The sequence below is a fragment of the Callorhinchus milii genome, unplaced genomic scaffold, assembly GCF_018977255.1.
Source record: "Callorhinchus milii isolate IMCB2004 unplaced genomic scaffold, IMCB_Cmil_1.0 Scaffold6, whole genome shotgun sequence".
In the NCBI taxonomy this organism is placed as follows: domain Eukaryota; kingdom Metazoa; phylum Chordata; class Chondrichthyes; order Chimaeriformes; family Callorhinchidae; genus Callorhinchus; species Callorhinchus milii.
Genome location: NW_024704747.1, coordinates 1,433,061 through 1,450,461, shown reverse-complemented (window position 1 = coordinate 1,450,461; position 17,401 = coordinate 1,433,061). Strand labels below are relative to the sequence as shown.

Sequence of the window (17,401 nt, the reverse complement as noted above, 5' to 3'; positions counted from 1 at the left end):
TGTGTGTGTGTGTGGACGCCTGGAAGCGGCCACGAAGGACCCCTCCCCCTCCGGTCACTTCCCGCGCCGTCATGTCGGTCGGCAGTATGTTCAGCCTCATCCAGGCCAGTCTGAGCTCCGACCAGGACATCAGAGAGGTCAGGGGGGCGGTGTGAGGGGGGGGGCGGTGTGAGGGGGCTGTTGAGAGTGGTGGGGGTGAGAGGGAGTGAGGGAGTGGGGGTGAGAGAGGGAGTGGGGGGTGAGGGGAAGTGGGGGTGAGAGGGAGTGGGGGTGAGGGAGGGAGTGGGGGGGTGAGAGGGAGTGGGGGGGGGTGAGGGAGGGAGTGGGGGTGAGGGAGGGAGTGGGGGTGAGGGAGGGAGTGGGGGGGTGAGAGGGAGTGGGGGGGTGAGAGGGAGTGGGGGTGAGAGGGAGTGGGGGGTGTTGAGGGAGGGAGTGGTGGGGGTGTTGAGGGAGGGAGTGGGGGTGAGGGAGGGAGTGGGGGTGAGGGAGGGAGTGGGGGGGTGAGAGGGAGTGGGGGGGTGAGAGGGAGTGGGGGTGAGAGGGAGTGGGGGTGAGGGAGGGAGTGGGGGGGTGAGAGGGAGTGGGGGTGAGGGAGGGAGTGGGGTGGGGGTGAGAGAGGGGGTGAGGGAGGGAGTGGGGGGGTGAGAGAGGGAGTGGGGGGGTGAGGGAGGGAGTGGGGGGTGAGAGAGGGGGTGAGGGAGGGAGTGGGGGGGGGTGAGAGAGAGGGGGTGGGGGGGTGAGAGAGGGGGTGAGGGAGGGAGTGGGGGGGGTGAGAGAGAGGGGGTGGGGGTGAGAGAAGGGGGGAGTGGGGGGAGGAGACGGAGGGAGTAAAAGGGGAAGAAAAGGAGAGAGACAGACAATGAGGGAAGAAGTTTGGGTGCCGCAGCCCCCGGGGCCCTGTCCTGTCCTCCCCTCTCCTCACCTTTCCTTCTCTGTTCTGTTTGTTTCTTTGCCGCTGTGTTTAGGAGATAAGGAAAGTTGTCCAATTGCTGGAGCAGACGGCCCGTGAGATCCTGACCTTACTACAGACGGTCCATCAGACATCAGGCTTTAAAGACAGTAAGCATCGGGGACGTGACCAGTCCTACTGTAATATTGCAGCGGGGTTTTACCTCTTGGTTGCGTGTGGGAGCAGGAACTCCAGCCGAGCTCCCTGTTACCCCCACTCCCCACCCAACCCAGGGCCATTGGAGTCCAGTTGCGGCCCGATCTGCTGCACTGGCTGATCTCAGGGTCAAGATACCCTCTCTCTCTCTCTCTCTCTCTCTCTCGAGGAACAAGGACAGAGGAAAACACACTCAGCTCATAGGAAGAACTGGCCTTTCAAGGCTTAACATTGAGTTTGGTTTCTCGCTCAGTGGAGGGTTTGCTATTTGATTCTCTCTGTGAGGATGGAAGCCGTTCCAATGCAGCTATCGTCACATTCTCTCTCTTGTCTCTTTCGCAGTCCCTAACAAGTGCCAGAAAGCACGTGTGCACTTCGAAACAGTGAAGACCCTCATGGTTGAGCTGAAGACCAAGTTCCCCATAGATCAGTATTACAGGTCAGTGCGGAGATTCCTGTATGTTAGGGTTTGTTCAATAACTGCAGTGTTTGGGCTTAATTACTACACCCTGGGTTATTACTCTCTATTCAAGACACCTTCAGAACCATAGGCTGTTTATAAGTCTTGCGATTGCGGGTGGGGGTGGGGTGGGGGGGAGTGTTGGTTTAAAGCCATGAAGCTGTTTCTGTGTGTGAGACTCGGTATTTGAGGCTGGGGCGGTTCCCAGTGTTTATAATAATAATAATAATCGTTGCATTTGATATAGCGCCTTATCACGTCTTTGAGCGTCGCAAAAAGAGTTTCACAGAATATAATGTAAAGTGTGGTGACTGTATTTTGTGGGCCAAACACGTCAAGTCGATTGCGTACAGCATTGTCTCTCAAACAGTCATGGACTCAGTGACCACATTTTTGAGGCTGACGGAATCTACTGCTGTTGTGTTATAGGTTCAATGAGCACTGGAGGTTCGTGCTGCAGCGCCTTGTGTTCCTGGCGGCATTTGTGGTTTATCTGGAGTCGGAAACGTTAGTGTCGCGGGAAGTGGTGGCCGAAATCCTCGGAGGTGAGTTGTTGTTGAAAGCATTAGTAGGCGTCTCCTCTGGTTGTGAAGACTCCAGTGATGTTGTGGTGCCTCAACAAGACTGGAAACCATCAGTTTGGCCTCTTTACTTTGGGAGCCAGAAGTAAGGCGCTGATGGATGCCCGAGGGCAGCTTTCCCATTGTAACCGTCTGCTCTTGTTGTGATGTAGTACACATGCACCGAGACAAGGGCTTTCACCTGGACATTGAGGACTACCTCTCGGGGCTACTGATCCTGGCCAGCGAACTGGTAAGAAACTGTGACAGGACAACAGGTGCCTTTCTTCTCTATCAACGTGGCTACCGACCCCGAGACACCCCCTCAGAAAATGCTCCCGTTTCTACTCCCCGCCCTCCGCTACTGCCGATCAGTTACGGTGCTTACGGTCACCTCCACCCGGCTCCACCATTGCCAAGCGCTCTGGGACTCCATCCTGCTTGAGGGACGCTATGCAAATGCATGTTGTTGTTGGTATCCTCACCGCTCCACAGCCTCTGCTCTGTTTGCTCCCCAGTCGAGACTGGCGCTGAACAGCGTGACGGCTGGCGATTACTCCCGGCCTCTTCGCATCTCCTCCTTTATCAACGAGCTCGACTCCGGCTTTCGGCTGCTCAACCTGAAGAACGACTCGCTGCGCAAGCGCTACGACGGCCTCAAGTACGACGTGAAGAAGATCGAGGAGGTGGTTTACGACCTGTCCATCCGGGGGCTCGGCAAAGCGGACAAGGCAGACGACGGCAAGGGCGAGGCGGTGGGAAAGTAACTGAGGGCGAGGGGGGGAGAGAGAGAGAGACGATAAATTAGTCGTTCGTTGGGTGTTTACCTCCCGACATGTTAAGGACCAGAGGATGGAAGCTGTTTACTGTATCGTGACAACTCCCCGCGGTTAGTGCTGTTTGGAGACAGATTTGGGAGGTAATGGAGGGAGATATTCCATGTGTTCATAATTGAGGCCCTCCCCCCACTCATTGGTTCATTATTCCAAAATCTACACAGGGTGGGAGGACGGTTATATTGAGGGAGAACCCCCAACCAACACACACACACACACTCACTAATTTACACACACACACACACACAACATGAAATTACATTTGTAAAGCTCCTTTCACTTTGGGAGGACATCCCAAGGCACACGCACATCACCCTACAGCCATGCAAGCACACACACGCACGCATCCTACTCACATTCACCACCCTATCCAGTTGCCCTGTTTAAATGTGGAGCCTGTCTGGTTAACGTACATTGTTTTTTCACTGAATCTTTAGCTGATGAAAGGATCACAGACCGTTTGTATTTTTGCGTATTGCTGATGGAACAATAAACGTGTAGAGTAAACCTGTGTGCACTTCATGAGGGCAGGGAATTGGTACATCCCCGCTAAAAACATTTATATAGGGCCCTCCGTGCGGGTGAGCGCATAAAACTGAGGGATTTGGCGGCGACAAAGGGATGTGAAATCTGATGCTGTCCCATTGATCTGAATTCCCTCCTGGTCACAGCCTTGAGATTGTGTTAAAATTTAAGATGGTGCAGAATGGTTGAAAATGACTGAATGATTCCCCCTGAGCCGCATGAGTGGCCGCCAAGTTGGATCAACTTGAGCAATAGGAACTTGAGGACTTTCAGGAAGGAAGAAGCTGGGATGTGAGAATTGATTAAAATCCGGGGCGCCTAACGTACATGGTGAGCAGTGGCACAGACACGACGGGCTGAGGGGTCCCTGAATGGGTTGAAAATTCCTGTCTTTCCCCCCTCAAAGTCTGAATCCAAAGATCGTCCAAAACTCCGCAGCTCGTGTACTCTCGCGCACCAGGCTCCGTGACCCCATCACTCCCACCCTCGCCCGACTCCACTGGCTCCCCATCCCCCAGAGGATCCTCGTCCTCATCTTTAAGGCCATCCACAGTCTTGCCCCCTCCTACCTCTCTGACCTGCTGACTCCCTACCAACCTGCCCGCTCCCCTGTTCATCGGGCTCCGGGTGCTCCATGTCTCTCGCCCTACCGTCGGCGGCCGGGCTTTCAGCCTCTCTGCCCCCACACTGTGGAACGCCATCCCACGGTCCCTTCGCCTCGCTTCCTCCCTTGCCTCCTTCAAGGCCGGTCTCGAGACCTTTCTCTTCGACCGTGCCTTCCCTCACCCCTACCTCTCCACTCTCCCCCAATGCTCGGGCCCCGACACCTGACCGTTCAGCGCTTTGGGACGTCCTCCCGACATGAAAGGCGCTCTATAAATGTAATGTTGTTGTTGTTGAATGTGTTTACAAGGAATAGAGAGCAAACTGACTGTGTGTATGTGTGTGTTCTTCAGGTCTTTATTATTATGATACACAATAATACACTATACACGGTGGTAAAGGTCTGTTCCACATTTTGAATCCTTGAGGAAACGCGTTTCCTACATAAAATCCACTTTGATGTTGTACAAAAAAAATTACAAAGTTAAAACGTAAGTAGATTTTTCACAAGTCTTGAGGTTCTGGAATTAAATAAGTATCTGCTATTTTTCTCACAGCGACTAAAGGCCCTGGGCGTGTGGTAGCAACTCGCTCTGCAGTTTGTGAGGCAGCCACAATTCAGAGGCCACGAATTCCACCCGGTCCCAGCCTGCGAGACGAGACTGTTTTGCCTTCAGATTTAAGGTGGTGCGGGGTTTGGGATAATTAATAAAAATCCTCTTATTTCGCTACAGCTCCTTATCACATTGTTTGGGACGTCTCAAAGCAATTTCACTGGAACGTATGCTGTATTTTGTAGGCGATCGCAGCAGCCAATTTGTGTACAGCGACGTTCCACAAACGGCTGCGGAGTGAGTGACCATTTATTTGGGGATTGTTGTCCAGGACACCGGGAGAGAGAGAAACTCCTCTTTTTGAATAGCGTCGCGGGATCTTTTAATGCTCACCTGAACAGACAAAGAAAGGACCTTGAGTTTATCCGTTCAGGAGAGCGGCACCTCTGGCAATGCAGCACTCCCTCCGCAATGCAGTGGAGTGTCAGACTGGACTCTGTGACAGAGCTCCTAAACCTGCTCTCAATTCGGAGGGAGCTTTTCCGCAGTGCAGTTCATAAAAGACTCTGGTTTCCAAAACCCGGATTGAATTCGAGAACTGTTGGCGATTCCGTGCCGCCTTAAATGATAAGACGCAGGCTAAAACCAGGGGGAATTTCAAGCCTCCAAGCCCTGTGCTTTGCTGTGTGTGTGGAGATCCTCCCAATCAGCAGTGCTCAACAAGCAAAACACCCCCCCACCCCCCCCCCCCCCCCCCCACCGCCAACCCTACATAACTGCATTTCTCTTTACATTTATACATCCATTTTCCCCCTCCCTCCCTCCCTAACTTTCCCGCCTCCCTCCCTTTCCCCCTTATTTTCACATTCCTCTGAGCCCTGAAATTTCTCGGGCTTCGAAGTCCTTCTGCCAATTGCCTTAAAATTGTGACTGGCGCCGAACGGTGAACAATTCTCAAACCCAGTCTTTTAATTCGGAAGCAGATCTATTCTCCCCGCGATCCTTAATAAAGAAAATCGGCTGTTAAAATAAGACTTGAGTTTCAGAATGTTCCCAAATTCTGCGCCATCTTAAGTGTTAACGACAAAGTGGTTAAAACAAAAAGAACCGCAGACATCCAGGACTCAGTGGGAGGGCGTCTGAGGAACTGTATCTGTATCTGTGCAGGTGATGGCTTCTTCCAAAGGGGTCATTTCTTCTCATCGCAGCCGCAAGCGGAGACCAGTGATCCAAGACTACACAAACTGAAATAAGCTGTCGGACACGCACTTCGCCTCCTCAATCCACACAGTCGTATTATGGAAGATGTTACAACCCACACGGCGACAGATCATTATCTGCCATGAAAATGATGTGCTCGCACTCACCGCTCCTCTGGACGTGAACACAGCTAAACACTTGTACTGAATACAATGAGGTACTTCTACATACAATGATTCTTCCCCATGTTTCAGTTGTTGGATAGTGCACTGCAGGAAAACACACAAGAGGGTAACAAGACTTTGGGAACACCTTGTATACGGAACCCCAGGCTTCGGGACGGGATCCCTGACTGATTTATTTCTTTAAGCCTGAGTTGCTGTATTCCTCTGACTTGACGACCATCATCATTTTCTCTGACCTCCAGCCCCCCCCCCATCCCAACCCCCAACTCGGGTCCAAATCCCTGACTTTGGACGTCCTCCTGACGTGAAAGGCTATCCCTTTTTTGGTCAACGCCCTCAAACTCCCCCTCCTGTCCTCCCTGCTCAGGGATTTTCCCCCCAATCTCCTTGCTCGGTGCTTCAAGGTCTTCGTTCAACATAAAACTACATTAGGTTGAAGTTGTTGGAACAGTTAAGATTAGGGAACAACCCAAGACTCGATAAATAATGTCCTTAATTATGTAATCGCCCATTGCAAGGGATTCAGTCATTAGATAATTAACCATTTTGTTAATGACATAATTAAGCACCACCTGTCCTAACACAGCTGGACCCATGTTTGGGTGGGTGGAGTTTTAGGGTTTGGTGAAAGAGCTGAGCATCGAGATTAAAAGATTTGCCAAAATCAAATGACCTAATAGAACAGGCTCGGTGGGCTGAATGGCCTCCTGTTTTCCTTATGTACACATGGTTCACAAATGGTGCACGTTACACCTGCACATAGACACAGAACACAACACGTCTGGCTGCCCTGCCTCCCCTCACACTTGTGCTTTACCTAACGCAGGGGTGGTTCGGATGGAGAAGGCCCTTTAACCCATTCATCTCACCCTTGCAGGCTCCCTCGTAGGTCAGCAATGAGACATTTCTTAAACAGGTTCCAGCCTGAACCACCACCTGCCAGTGAGCCTCGTTTCCTGCTGTTTATTGCCCTTCGAAGTGAAGAGAAACTTCCTGGAGTTCTGTCCTGAAATCGCTCTTCAAAAACCTCTGCCTCTCTGCCCCAACCTTTGGAACTCCATCCCACAGTCCCCTCGGCCTCGCTCCCTCCCTCACCTCCTTCAAGGCACGTCTCAAGATCCTCCTCTTCGACCGTGCCTTCGGTCACCCTCCTATCCCATCCTCCCCGCCCTCCACCCCTCCTGATCCCAACCCCCAGCACGGGGCCGAATCCCTGACTGTTCAGTGCCTTGGGACATCCTCCCGAAGTGAAAGGCGCCGTGGGAATGTCATTTGTCCTTCTTGTAGCCACATTGGAATTATTTAGCTCATTAAAATAAAGGCAATAATTAATCGGAATGACTCTCAGGCCGAAAGCTTAAGAAATTAGAACAAAATTAAGGGCTTCCTACACAAGTGAGATGGTTTACGCTCTGGAGTATGGAGCAGGGAAGAAATCTGAAACTTGGGGTAAAAGTTCCGCTGGGACCATAACAGGAATTTGTGACCGCTGCTACACCAATCCTGAAAGGAATTATTTACCCTCCTGTGTTTCGCCTGGTTTGCGAAGGCAGCCGTATTGCGGTCATACTGAACGGAGGTGGGTGGTCCGGCCATGGGAGACCGAAGCGGAGGGAGGGAGGCGGGGAATGTGAGGAGAAAGAAAATAAATAAGATGTCCCCTCCACTCCGTTGCGTCTGTTTACATGAGAAACCTTGTGAGAAGGTGCATTGTTCTGCACCTCAGTCTAGCGGTGAGGGTGGAGAGCAGTTGGGGTTAGGGTTCCACGTGGGTGGGGGGAGAAAATATTCTGGGGGGGGGGGCTGATTAACACGGGTGAGCCATTGATTTGACTGCCAGGTCCATCGGCAAATCAGAGTTGAGGACGCCCCAACGAGCAGCTGAAAGACTTCAAGGGGGGCAGGCCGCACCAGGGGCTGGGGCTGCTCGGAGGACAGGCTGTGGTCCTCCTCAGGGGTCTCCCTCCCACCACCCCCAACCCCCTCAAGACAAAACTGTAGATAGATGGTGGGGGAGGGGGGGTGGCAGGGAGAGTCTGAGCCCCCCACTAGCCTCAGTCACTCTCCGCCTACGGTGTTCCAGCTCCCACCCTGAACCTCTGCTCCCCTCTGGCCTGTGGTTCTTTCTGGCTGTGGCTGGGTCAGGCTGTCTCAGGCCTGTGGCTCAGGCTTGTCTCAGTCCGGTGGCTCTGTCTGGATCAGGCTGTCTCAGGCCTGTGGCTCAGGCCCGGCTCTGGCTGGCGTTGATCATGATGTTGGGCAGCGCATTGCGTCGCCTCTTCCAGGAGCCCAGGCCGCGGGAGTAGTGTCTGACCAGACGGAACCAGTGCCGGGTCTGCGGCCGCTCGGCCCCGCGGAACACGAAGGCGTCTCTCCTGATGTCCAGCAGCTCGAAGGTGTCGTCGCAGTCGGGGTCCGAGGAGACCACGCAGTGGCCGAGGTGCAGCGGGTCCCTGAACAGAGAAAACTTTCCGTTGCTCCTGTCCCGGATGAGCACCAGGGCGGCGTCGCGCACCTCCTCGGCCCCCTCCTCGGGGGCGGCCCCCTCCTGCTGCCCGGGGATGATCATCAGGATCACGTGGAGGCTCTGGAACTTGAGGGCTTTGTTGCCCTTCCTGGCCCACTGGCCGTCGCTGGGCTGACAGAACTGCAGCCGTCCCTCCATGGCGAAGCGGGTCTCCTCGCGGGCCCAGCCCACCGCCCTGACCGCCATCTCCCTCATCTCGATGTCGATGACCTCCCGATTGCGACGGCTGTCGCGCCGGAAGGAACGCAGACACCAGGGGGCCCCCTCCTGCTTGGTCTTCATGTTGATGTGCTCCAGGTGGGACTCCACCCTGCTCTTGGCCTCCCGCAGGCTGGGATGGTCCGGGTGGTATTCCAGCGTGGCGCTGCTGATCCGACTCAGGAGCAGTGGGTACTTGGTGACCCGCTGCAGCGGGGCCATCAGGAACGACCGCAGGTTCATGCGACGGAGCGCCGTGTTGTCGTTCTGAGAGACGTCCAGAAATATCCTGCAACCCAGACACACGCGCACATGCACCAAAGTACACACTCACTCCAATTTACGGTATCGTCAGCGAAACGCTTTGAGACGTCTCGAAGAGGTGATAAGGCGCTGTGTCTAATGCAAGGATTATTATTATTATTATTACTGTTCCACATTAACAATTATAAATGATTAACGCTTCAGGAAAAATACTGTTAACTGTTAAGGAAGGCCCTCCACTTTTTTTTTTCGCTCAGTCACGGGCCAGAACCCATCCGCGTGAGACGATCCCTATCCGAACCAGAATGATTCTACGTATGGAAACTCCGTGTTAAGATCCGATGGGTTTATACGTCTTGACCACTGGGGGACGCCAGTTGGCAATGGTAACAATCCTTGCATTGGAGTTTTGTTCGGTCAGCCGGGATGTCTGACCCACGCGGAAAAGCATCACCGTTGCTTAAGAGTCTCCGGATCCGAACAGTTCCATATAATCCCAGCTACACATTAGAAATTCCAGAGGTAGATCGTTGGAATGGAATGTACTACTGTCTCTCTCTCTCTCTCTGTCTCGCTCCCTGGAGGGACACTTTTGCTCGTTTTATTATTCGCCCAATTCTAGAATTTGGCTCCGGTTGGCAAGAGCCCACAGTGTGCGTTAGGGTGACTGCTGGACGATGGAGAGAGAGAGAGAGAGAGAGAGAGCAGGGAATGGGGTTAGAGTAGAGAGCTCCAGAGGGGGAGCGAGCCCCAGCACAGACACGATGGAGAGAGAGAGAGCAGGGAATAGGGTTACGGTAGAGAGCTCCAGTGGGGGAGTGAGCCCCAGCACAGACCCGATGGAGAGAGAGAGAGAGCAGGGAATAGGGTTAGGGTAGAGAGCTCCAGTGGGGGAGTGAGCCCCAGCACAGACACGATGGAGAGAGAGAGAGAGAGAGAGCAGGGAATAGGGTTAGGGTAGAGAGCTCCAGTGGGGGAGTGAGCCCCAGCACAGACCCGATGGAGAGAGAGAGAGAGAGAGAGCAGGGAATAGGGTTAGGGTAGAGAGCTCCAGAGGGGGAGCGAGCCCCAGCACAGACACGATGACCAATTATTCCTGTGCTGTAAACATTCTCTCAATCTAACTGGCGTGTGGTGTTTGAGCCTGACCTGAGCAGCTCCTTCTCCTTCTCCAGGGTGTTGAGCATGTTGATGGAGGTGGACTGATGGATGCAGTAGGTCTGGAAGGCGGGGAGCATGTTCACAAACTCCAGGAACATCTCGCCGATGCACACCGTCAGAAAGTCTTCGTCGCCCTGCCAACAGATATTAATGATAATCCGTACATTTGCTACCGTGCCTTTCATCTGGAGGGCGTCTCAAAACAATATATACTGTAAAGTGCAGTGACCCGTGCGTTTTGTGGGCAAATGATCCCAGAGGAAGAGAGTGAAATACACACAAAACATACACACAACACATACCACTCACACACACACACACACACTATAATAATAATCCTGGGATTTGATACAGTGCCTTATCACAGTATACTATACATATATATCTCAAATGCAAGGATTATTATTATAATTTAGTATAAAGTCAATTGACTGTGTACTTTGTGGAAGAAACGCAGCAGCCAATTGCGCACGGCAGCGTCCCACCAACAGTCGTGGTTTGAGTGACCAAATTATTATTATTATATTTTTTGGAGGATTACCCCCGGAAAGCGATCCGCAATTCGACGAGCCGGCGGGTTCCTACCTGTTGCTGAGTAAACAGAGGGCGTGAGGAGTGAGGAAACCTGCCTAAGGTCCCGCCCTGCCCGCCCGGGAATCCAACCCGGGTCCTTTCGCTGGCGAGGCGAGGGCGAGGGCTCCGACCACTGAGCTACAGCTCAGTCGGTTCACTCCACCTGTTGTCCTGCGAAGGGCTTTGAGACGTCTCGAAGACGCGATAAATCACGAGATACAAATGCAAGACGACGATGATGACGACGACGACGAAGATGTCATCTTACCTGATCCAGGGCCTGTTCAGTGGAGTCGTGGAGCCTTTGGGTAAATTTCTCGTTGACCTCGATCAGCTCCTGGATGTTGCTGAAGATCACGGCCAACTGCTCGCGGGCCAGGAGCCCAGCGTCCTGCATGGGCAGGTAGAACTCCTGCCTGATCACCCGCAGGTCCTCTCCGTAACTGCCCTCGGTGTTCACGAACTCCAGCACCGCCTCCTTACGTTCCGTCCGGCGCCTCCCGCACTTGCCGCACAGCCTCTCCCTCCTCCGCTGGCGGCCGCCGGTCCTGGGCTCCGGCTCGGGGGGCTCTCTCTCCCCGCAGTCCACGCACGGCCGGTGAGCCGCCCAGCCCGGAGCCGAGCGAGGCCCCTCCCAAGCCCTGGCCCTGGCCCCCACGCCCGCCCGGCTCTTCCACTTCTTGGCCGTGGCGGGGCCGATGCCGCTGTCCGCCCTCTCCACCTCCGCGGACTTGCGCCCGCCCTCATCTTCCTCCTCGACCCCCACGCCCTCCTCCTCCTCCTCCTCCTCGCGCTCCTCCCGCTCATCGCTCAGGCCCACGATGCCGCTGTCCGTGCTCATGTTGCTCCAGCGATGCTTGGCTCGGTGTCGGGAGGTGGGCCGGGGGCAGGGGAGTCTCGGCCCGGGCCCCGGCTCCCCCTCAGGCCCTTGGCCGCCCGCGACAGACTCCGGTCCTGCGGTGACAATCAAAATAATAACACGGCGTCTCATCACGTCATCGAGACGTCACTGTCAACAACGGAACACAGCAACTTCAGAGGCTTCTACTCCAACCCTCTACAGAGTGGGGGTGGGGTGGGGGGGGAAGGTGACAGCAGAAGCAAGTGCGCTCGGGGCGGGGGGGTGGGGGAGAGGGTGAAATTATTTATCCCAGGCATGGCAGCAGCGATTAAACCCTGCCTCCCTGCCCGTCCCCCCCCACCCCACCCCGCCCCAACACCCCCACTAAACATTATGATTATTATAATAACATTAATCCTTGCGTTTGATATAGGGCCGACATTGAGACGTCTCAAGGCGCTTCACAGGATATACCGGAAACTGGAGTGACTGTGCATTTTGCGGGCGAAACGTAGCAGCGCGCAGCAGCGTCCCCACAAACAGCCGGGGGGATTGTCGGCGAGAGAGAGAGAGAGGAGAGAGAGAAACTCTTTTCTTTTCGAGCAGCGCCGCGGGATGTTTAACGTCCACCTGAACCGGCGCAGACGGGGAGTGAGGATCGACGAAGGACGGCGGCTCCGAGAATGCAACCACTCCCCAGCATCAGCTTAAGACCGATTCCAAGTCCCGACGTGTCGGGGGGCTCGAACCCACACAAGCTTCTGACTCGGCCGTTATTATTTTGCTGCTGGAGGAGGGGTGCGAGCAGGAGCGTGTGAGCTCGGAGGCCGGCCGGCCGGCCAACTGGTGGGTGAGATGGCGAGAGGGGGGGTGGGGGGGGGGGATGGTTGACTGACCGAAAGCCTGGCCGCTGCTCTCTCCCGGGCGTCTCTTGTGCCCGAGCCCCCAGGCGGCCGCCGCGATCTTCATCTCCAGCTGTTTGCGTTTAACTGCGTCGGTTGGCATGGGGTCACTGAAGTGCGGGCGCAGGCGGCACTCCCGCTGGGCCTTGGCGCTCTCCGGGGTCTCGTAGGCAGCGTCCGAGCTCGATCTGCGGCAAACGGGGGTTGATTTCTGGGTGGGGTGGGATTGGGTGGGTGTGGGGGGGGGGGGGGGGAGGGAGAAACACGAGGGGGGAAGATTTCAGAACAGGTTCGATGCGATCGTCGGCGCATAAATCACACGTGTACGGGGTGACCGAAACGTCGTGAGAACCATTACAACGTCTATTGAGTCTTAAAGGAAATGACGATGCATTTTTTTTTTAGATAATAGGATAGTTATTACGACTTTCTGGTCACCCTCGTGTTTCATCTCGTCCACCGGGAGAGGCCAGGAACTCCCTTCTCTTTCAGAACAGCGCCGCGGGAGATCTTCAACGTCCAGGGAGACGCTTGAGCTTGGTTGAACGTCTCCGACAACGCAACGCACACACACACGCGCGCGCGCGCGCGCACACGCACGTGGGGTGGGGGGTAACGGGACTTTGTGAACAGCCTGTACATCCCTCCCTCATCTCCCCCCACCCCCCACACCTCTTTGTTAACCACACTGAGACCTGTGACATGAAAGGGCCTCACACAAGTGCAATCTGTTAGCACTTATGGCTGCGGTGAACCTTTAACGCTCGAGAGCTCGGCTTACAGAGGAGGCTGAAGGCCGACCCTTGTTCGTGGAGACCTTCCTTTTCTCTCCCTCCTCAATGAAAAAGCCCATCAATCTCCCAACGCGTCAACTCTCCCTTGTCATCGCCAGCCCGAACCCTCCTGCTGTGAATCCTCCTGTCGCCCCCGTCCCTCCCTGCGCTCCGCCAGTCCTCGGACCTCCACCGCGCCCGCGCCCACGCTCACGCTCTGACCAGCGCTCACCGGCTTCTTGCCTGATCCAGCGCCGCGCTCCCAGGTCCCCGTGGAGACCGGAGCTCTGGACTGAATCCCGTCAGCAGGGACGAGGGTGGCATCCTCCGGCTCCTGGCACTCCGAGATCTCGGCCGTCGGCAGCTCCGCGGAAATCTCCCCGGCACAACTGCGGGCGGTGGACAGGGACGGGAATGGGAGAAAGAACGTGAATCCCGAAATGTTAACCCTTTGTGTGTCTGGTGTTCCATCACCGCCTCTCTCTTTCTCTCTCTCTCTAACCAGGGCTCTGTCCACAGTGAGGAGGGAAGGATTCACGCACACACACAAACACCCACACCCCAACCCCCAGGTTTTCTCCTCAAGGGAATGAAGGTGGGAGGGCCGTATCGATTAATAATAATCCTTGCACTTGATATTGCGGAGTCCTGTAGCTCAGTGGTTAGAGCTCTCGCCTCGCAAGCGAGAGGACCCGGGTTTGATTCCCGGGCGGGGCGAAACGTTGGGCAATTTTGCTTACTCCACACGCACGCCTCCGTTTACCTAACAACAAGTAGTCAACTGGCAGATCGCCTTCTGGAGGCAATAATCCCTCAAAAAAAAGATTGGTCACTCGACTCACGACTGTTTGTGGGGACGCTGCTGTGCACGATTGGCTGCCGCGTTTTTTCACCCACAAAAATACCCACTCACTCCACTTTACAATATATTCTGTGAAGCGCTTTGAGACGTCTCAACGACGTGACGAAGCACGACAACAAATCCAAGGATTAGTATTGTTATTACGCTGATGTTTTGGGACGTCCTGGCGACGAGAAAAGGCGCTGTGTGAACGCAAATTTACTCTGGGTTTGGGAGGTGGATCAGCTGGGAGCTTCGTATGTGCGTGTGTTATGCGTGTGCGCGCGCGTGTGCGTGTGGGTGTGGGTGGGGGCTGCTGATTACATTGGATCAGGTGGCCCAAGCGACACGGTACGTGATCACCGGAGAGTATTGATGGCAGCATTAGTAACTAGCGGAGAGACTGGTTGATGACTACTTAACGCGTGTCCGGTTACATTGGCTCAGGCCATGAATAAGGAATGACGGCTCCATTGAAAGTTTTTACATGATTAGGATCTGCCTTGTGCTTGTGTTTGTCGTCACTGTTTCAGACAGCCCGGCCTACGTTGCCCTCCTCATGTTAACGCTCCCTTTTCTTTTTATATTCACAATACTAATTATTATTGTTACGCTGCATTTCGCCCACAAACCATACACACGGTCAATTCACTGCACGGTATATCCTGAGAGGCGTTTTGAGACGTCTCGAAGACGTGATAAGGCGCTGTATCAAATGCAAGGACGATTATAATTTCCCTTCCTTCTTTCTCTCTCTCTCTCTCTCTCTCTCTCTCTCTCCCTCCCTCCCTCTCGCTCTCTCTTTTAAGCGCTCTGGGACCCCTCTGCGTGAGGGGTGCTACGTAAATAAATGCAAGTTGTTGTTGTTGACCCCCTCATATTACCTTTTCTTGAGCAGGTCAATGGCTGACCCTATTAGGCCGTCCTTCATCTGTTGGAGTTTGGCTCCGTAGCCCGAGAGGTCCGTGGCGGCGTCCAGCAGTAGTGAGGGACAGCAGGACGACTGGGCCTCACAGACCTGCTTCCCCTCCGAACCTGGGTCTAGGCTTAAGCCTGAGCCAGGGGCTGTTCTGCTTCCCTCGCCCGCCTGGTCCTCTCCCCCCCGGGGCAGGGTGTGCAGGGGCGAGCCCGGGGCGGGGCAGGTGCGGATGGGGGCGGCCTGGGCCTCGGGGCAGGGTTGTCGCCGGGGGAGACGGAGCTCTGAATCCCCTCGCCGGGGGGCCAGGCACGAGCGGAACACGTCCTTGCTGTCCGTCGAGGCCCTCCTGCCGGGGAGGTGAGGCTCCGTCAGGCTGAGGGTGGGACAACTCCCGCTGTTCACCATCCCCTCGATCAAGCCCGTCTGCCCGAACCCCTGGGCCTCCCCGCTCGACACCTCACGGTTCTCCCTTTGTCTCATTCGTTTGAACTCTTCGAAGGAGGGGATGTATGCCCGGGCCTTGGAGTGCCTCCTCCTGTCAGCTCCCGGCTCCCAGCACCGTGGCTCCGCGCTCTCATCCCTGCGGAATCCCCCCACATGGTCCTCTCCGGCCTCCTGGTTCCAGCCCAGGGCCAGGTTAGGCGTGCTGTTTTGTCGCTGTAACGTCAGCCTCCTCAGGGCCTCTCGCTTGATCTCCTCGGGGCTAACCAGCCTGCGGGAGCTTCCCGGCCAGGCCGCGGGTCCGGACGGCGGATCCTGCGCCCATGCTCTCTCTCCGGGCGTAGCCTCCACCAGCAGGGCGTGGGGACGGAGGGGCTTGTTAGGTTCGGCGGCCTTGCTGCTCTGGAGCCTCAGTTTCTCCTTCAAGCCTCGTTTGGCATTGCCGGTCTCGTCCACAGGGGTGAAGAACCATGGTGTGGGGACCCTGAGGGCAATCAGGGGTGGTCCTGGGTTCCTGGCCTCTTCCAGGGGGGTCTGGTATTGGGCCTGGTTTCCCGGTCTGATGTGTGGTGGACCACACACCTGGGAGGTGGCTGCCCAGTGTAGGTTCTCCAAGCTCCGGTGTAGCCTGGCCCCCAGCTCCTGGGGGCTCCCCTCAGTGGTCTCCCATCGCTCCGACCCCTGACTCCGTCTGACCTGGCCAACGTGGGTCAGGTGACCCTGGCCCGAGAGGCAGGGGCTGGGGCTGGACAAGGCAGGGAAGGGCGAAGGCGGGTGGTCATCTGGGCAGCGTCCAATGTCCATGCCACAGAGAGAGGAGGGGCCGGTGGCTGGGAAATCACATGGTACAGCTTTCACATCTGGCATGGAGGCTGTGGATGTCCTAACCGCTTGGTGAGCCCTGGGACCAGCAACCTGTCCTCCCTGCCCGAGAACAGAAAGAGTGTTAACTATCTGACAGCTAACTGATAACTGACGTCTCTCCACATCTCCCCCTCCCAACCACACACCAATGCTCCTCAAGCCAACACTCCTGGGCGAGAATGGTTGGGGCGACAATTGAATGAAACTGGATGACCAAAGAGGTACAACAGGATACAAGGAAATATTTTTTTTTCTTTCCTTACCCCCGGAAAGTCATTCGCCAATCAACTAACAACCAGGTTCCTACCTACAGCTAGTTAAACTGAGGTGTGTGGAGTAAGGAAACTTGCCGAAGTTTACACCTGGGAATCGAACCCGGGTCCTCTCGCTTACGAGGCGAGCTCTCTAACCACTACGCAATAGGATACAGGGAAAGACCAGGGACAGGTTGGGATGAGAGTGGATAGATCAGTCTGAGGAGCTCGCACCAGCACAGATACAATGAGGGAAAGAGCCAGGAATGGGATTAGAGTGAATAGCTCCATCAACTGTCTCATCCTTTCCTATAGTTGCCATGATTTAATGTATATAATAATAATAATACTGGCATTTGATATAGCGCCTTATCACGTCCTTGAGACGTCTCAAAACGCTTCACAGAATATACTGTAAAGTGGATTTACTGTGTATTTTGTGAGTGAAACTCGGTAGCCAATTGCCCACAGCAGTGTCCCTCGTGGATTGTGTGACCAAATTTATTGTCCCCGAAAAGCGATCCACCAATCGACTATCAAGTGGGTACTCCTGGGTAGACAGTTATTTCTCCGCAAAATAACTATCCAATGCCTTGTTGATCGATGCTGACACAGACGTCCTACTTTGCCTCACGTGGGGACATCATTTACATGCACACACACACTTTCACCTCTCGTGTGTGTGTATGTGTGTGTAATTGGCTGTGATACACAAACCAGATGAGAATTTGCCCACTCACCAAAGATAATCCAAATGGCTTTAGATTTTTAATAGACAGACTCACCCCATTTTCTTCCGCTCCCTTGGGTCGCCA

At 55.0% G+C, this 17,401-nt stretch overlaps 2 protein-coding genes across 3 annotated transcripts; one reads left to right on the top strand and one right to left on the bottom strand.

Moving 5' to 3' along the window:
* The first annotated feature begins 29 nt into the window (after positions 1-29).
* Positions 30-3,468, top strand: tsn (translin). Of its 2 annotated transcripts, XM_042336306.1 has the most exons (6): positions 30-137; positions 966-1,059; positions 1,448-1,544; positions 1,995-2,110; positions 2,299-2,378; positions 2,644-3,468. In XM_042336306.1, exons 1-6 carry the CDS (start codon positions 72-74, stop codon positions 2,890-2,892), a joined length of 702 nt encoding a protein of 233 aa, XP_042192240.1. In that variant the 5' UTR covers positions 30-71; the 3' UTR covers positions 2,893-3,468. The 2 variants fall into 2 exon arrangements, with proteins under 2 accessions (XP_042192240.1, XP_042192241.1); XM_042336307.1 differs by lacking the exon at positions 2,299-2,378 and having other exon boundaries at positions 31-137.
* A 4,670-nt stretch (positions 3,469-8,138) lies between these two features.
* Positions 8,139-16,335, bottom strand: si:dkey-91i10.2 (uncharacterized protein LOC555224 homolog). The gene is made up of 6 exons (XM_042336185.1): positions 14,993-16,335; positions 13,500-13,656; positions 12,429-12,705; positions 11,020-11,612; positions 10,167-10,312; positions 8,139-9,042 (listed from the first exon to the last, which is right to left on the bottom strand). Exons 1-6 carry the CDS (start codon positions 16,333-16,335, stop codon positions 8,250-8,252), a joined length of 3,309 nt encoding a protein of 1,102 aa, XP_042192119.1. The 3' UTR covers positions 8,139-8,249.
* Positions 16,336-17,401: the final 1,066 nt, after the last annotated feature.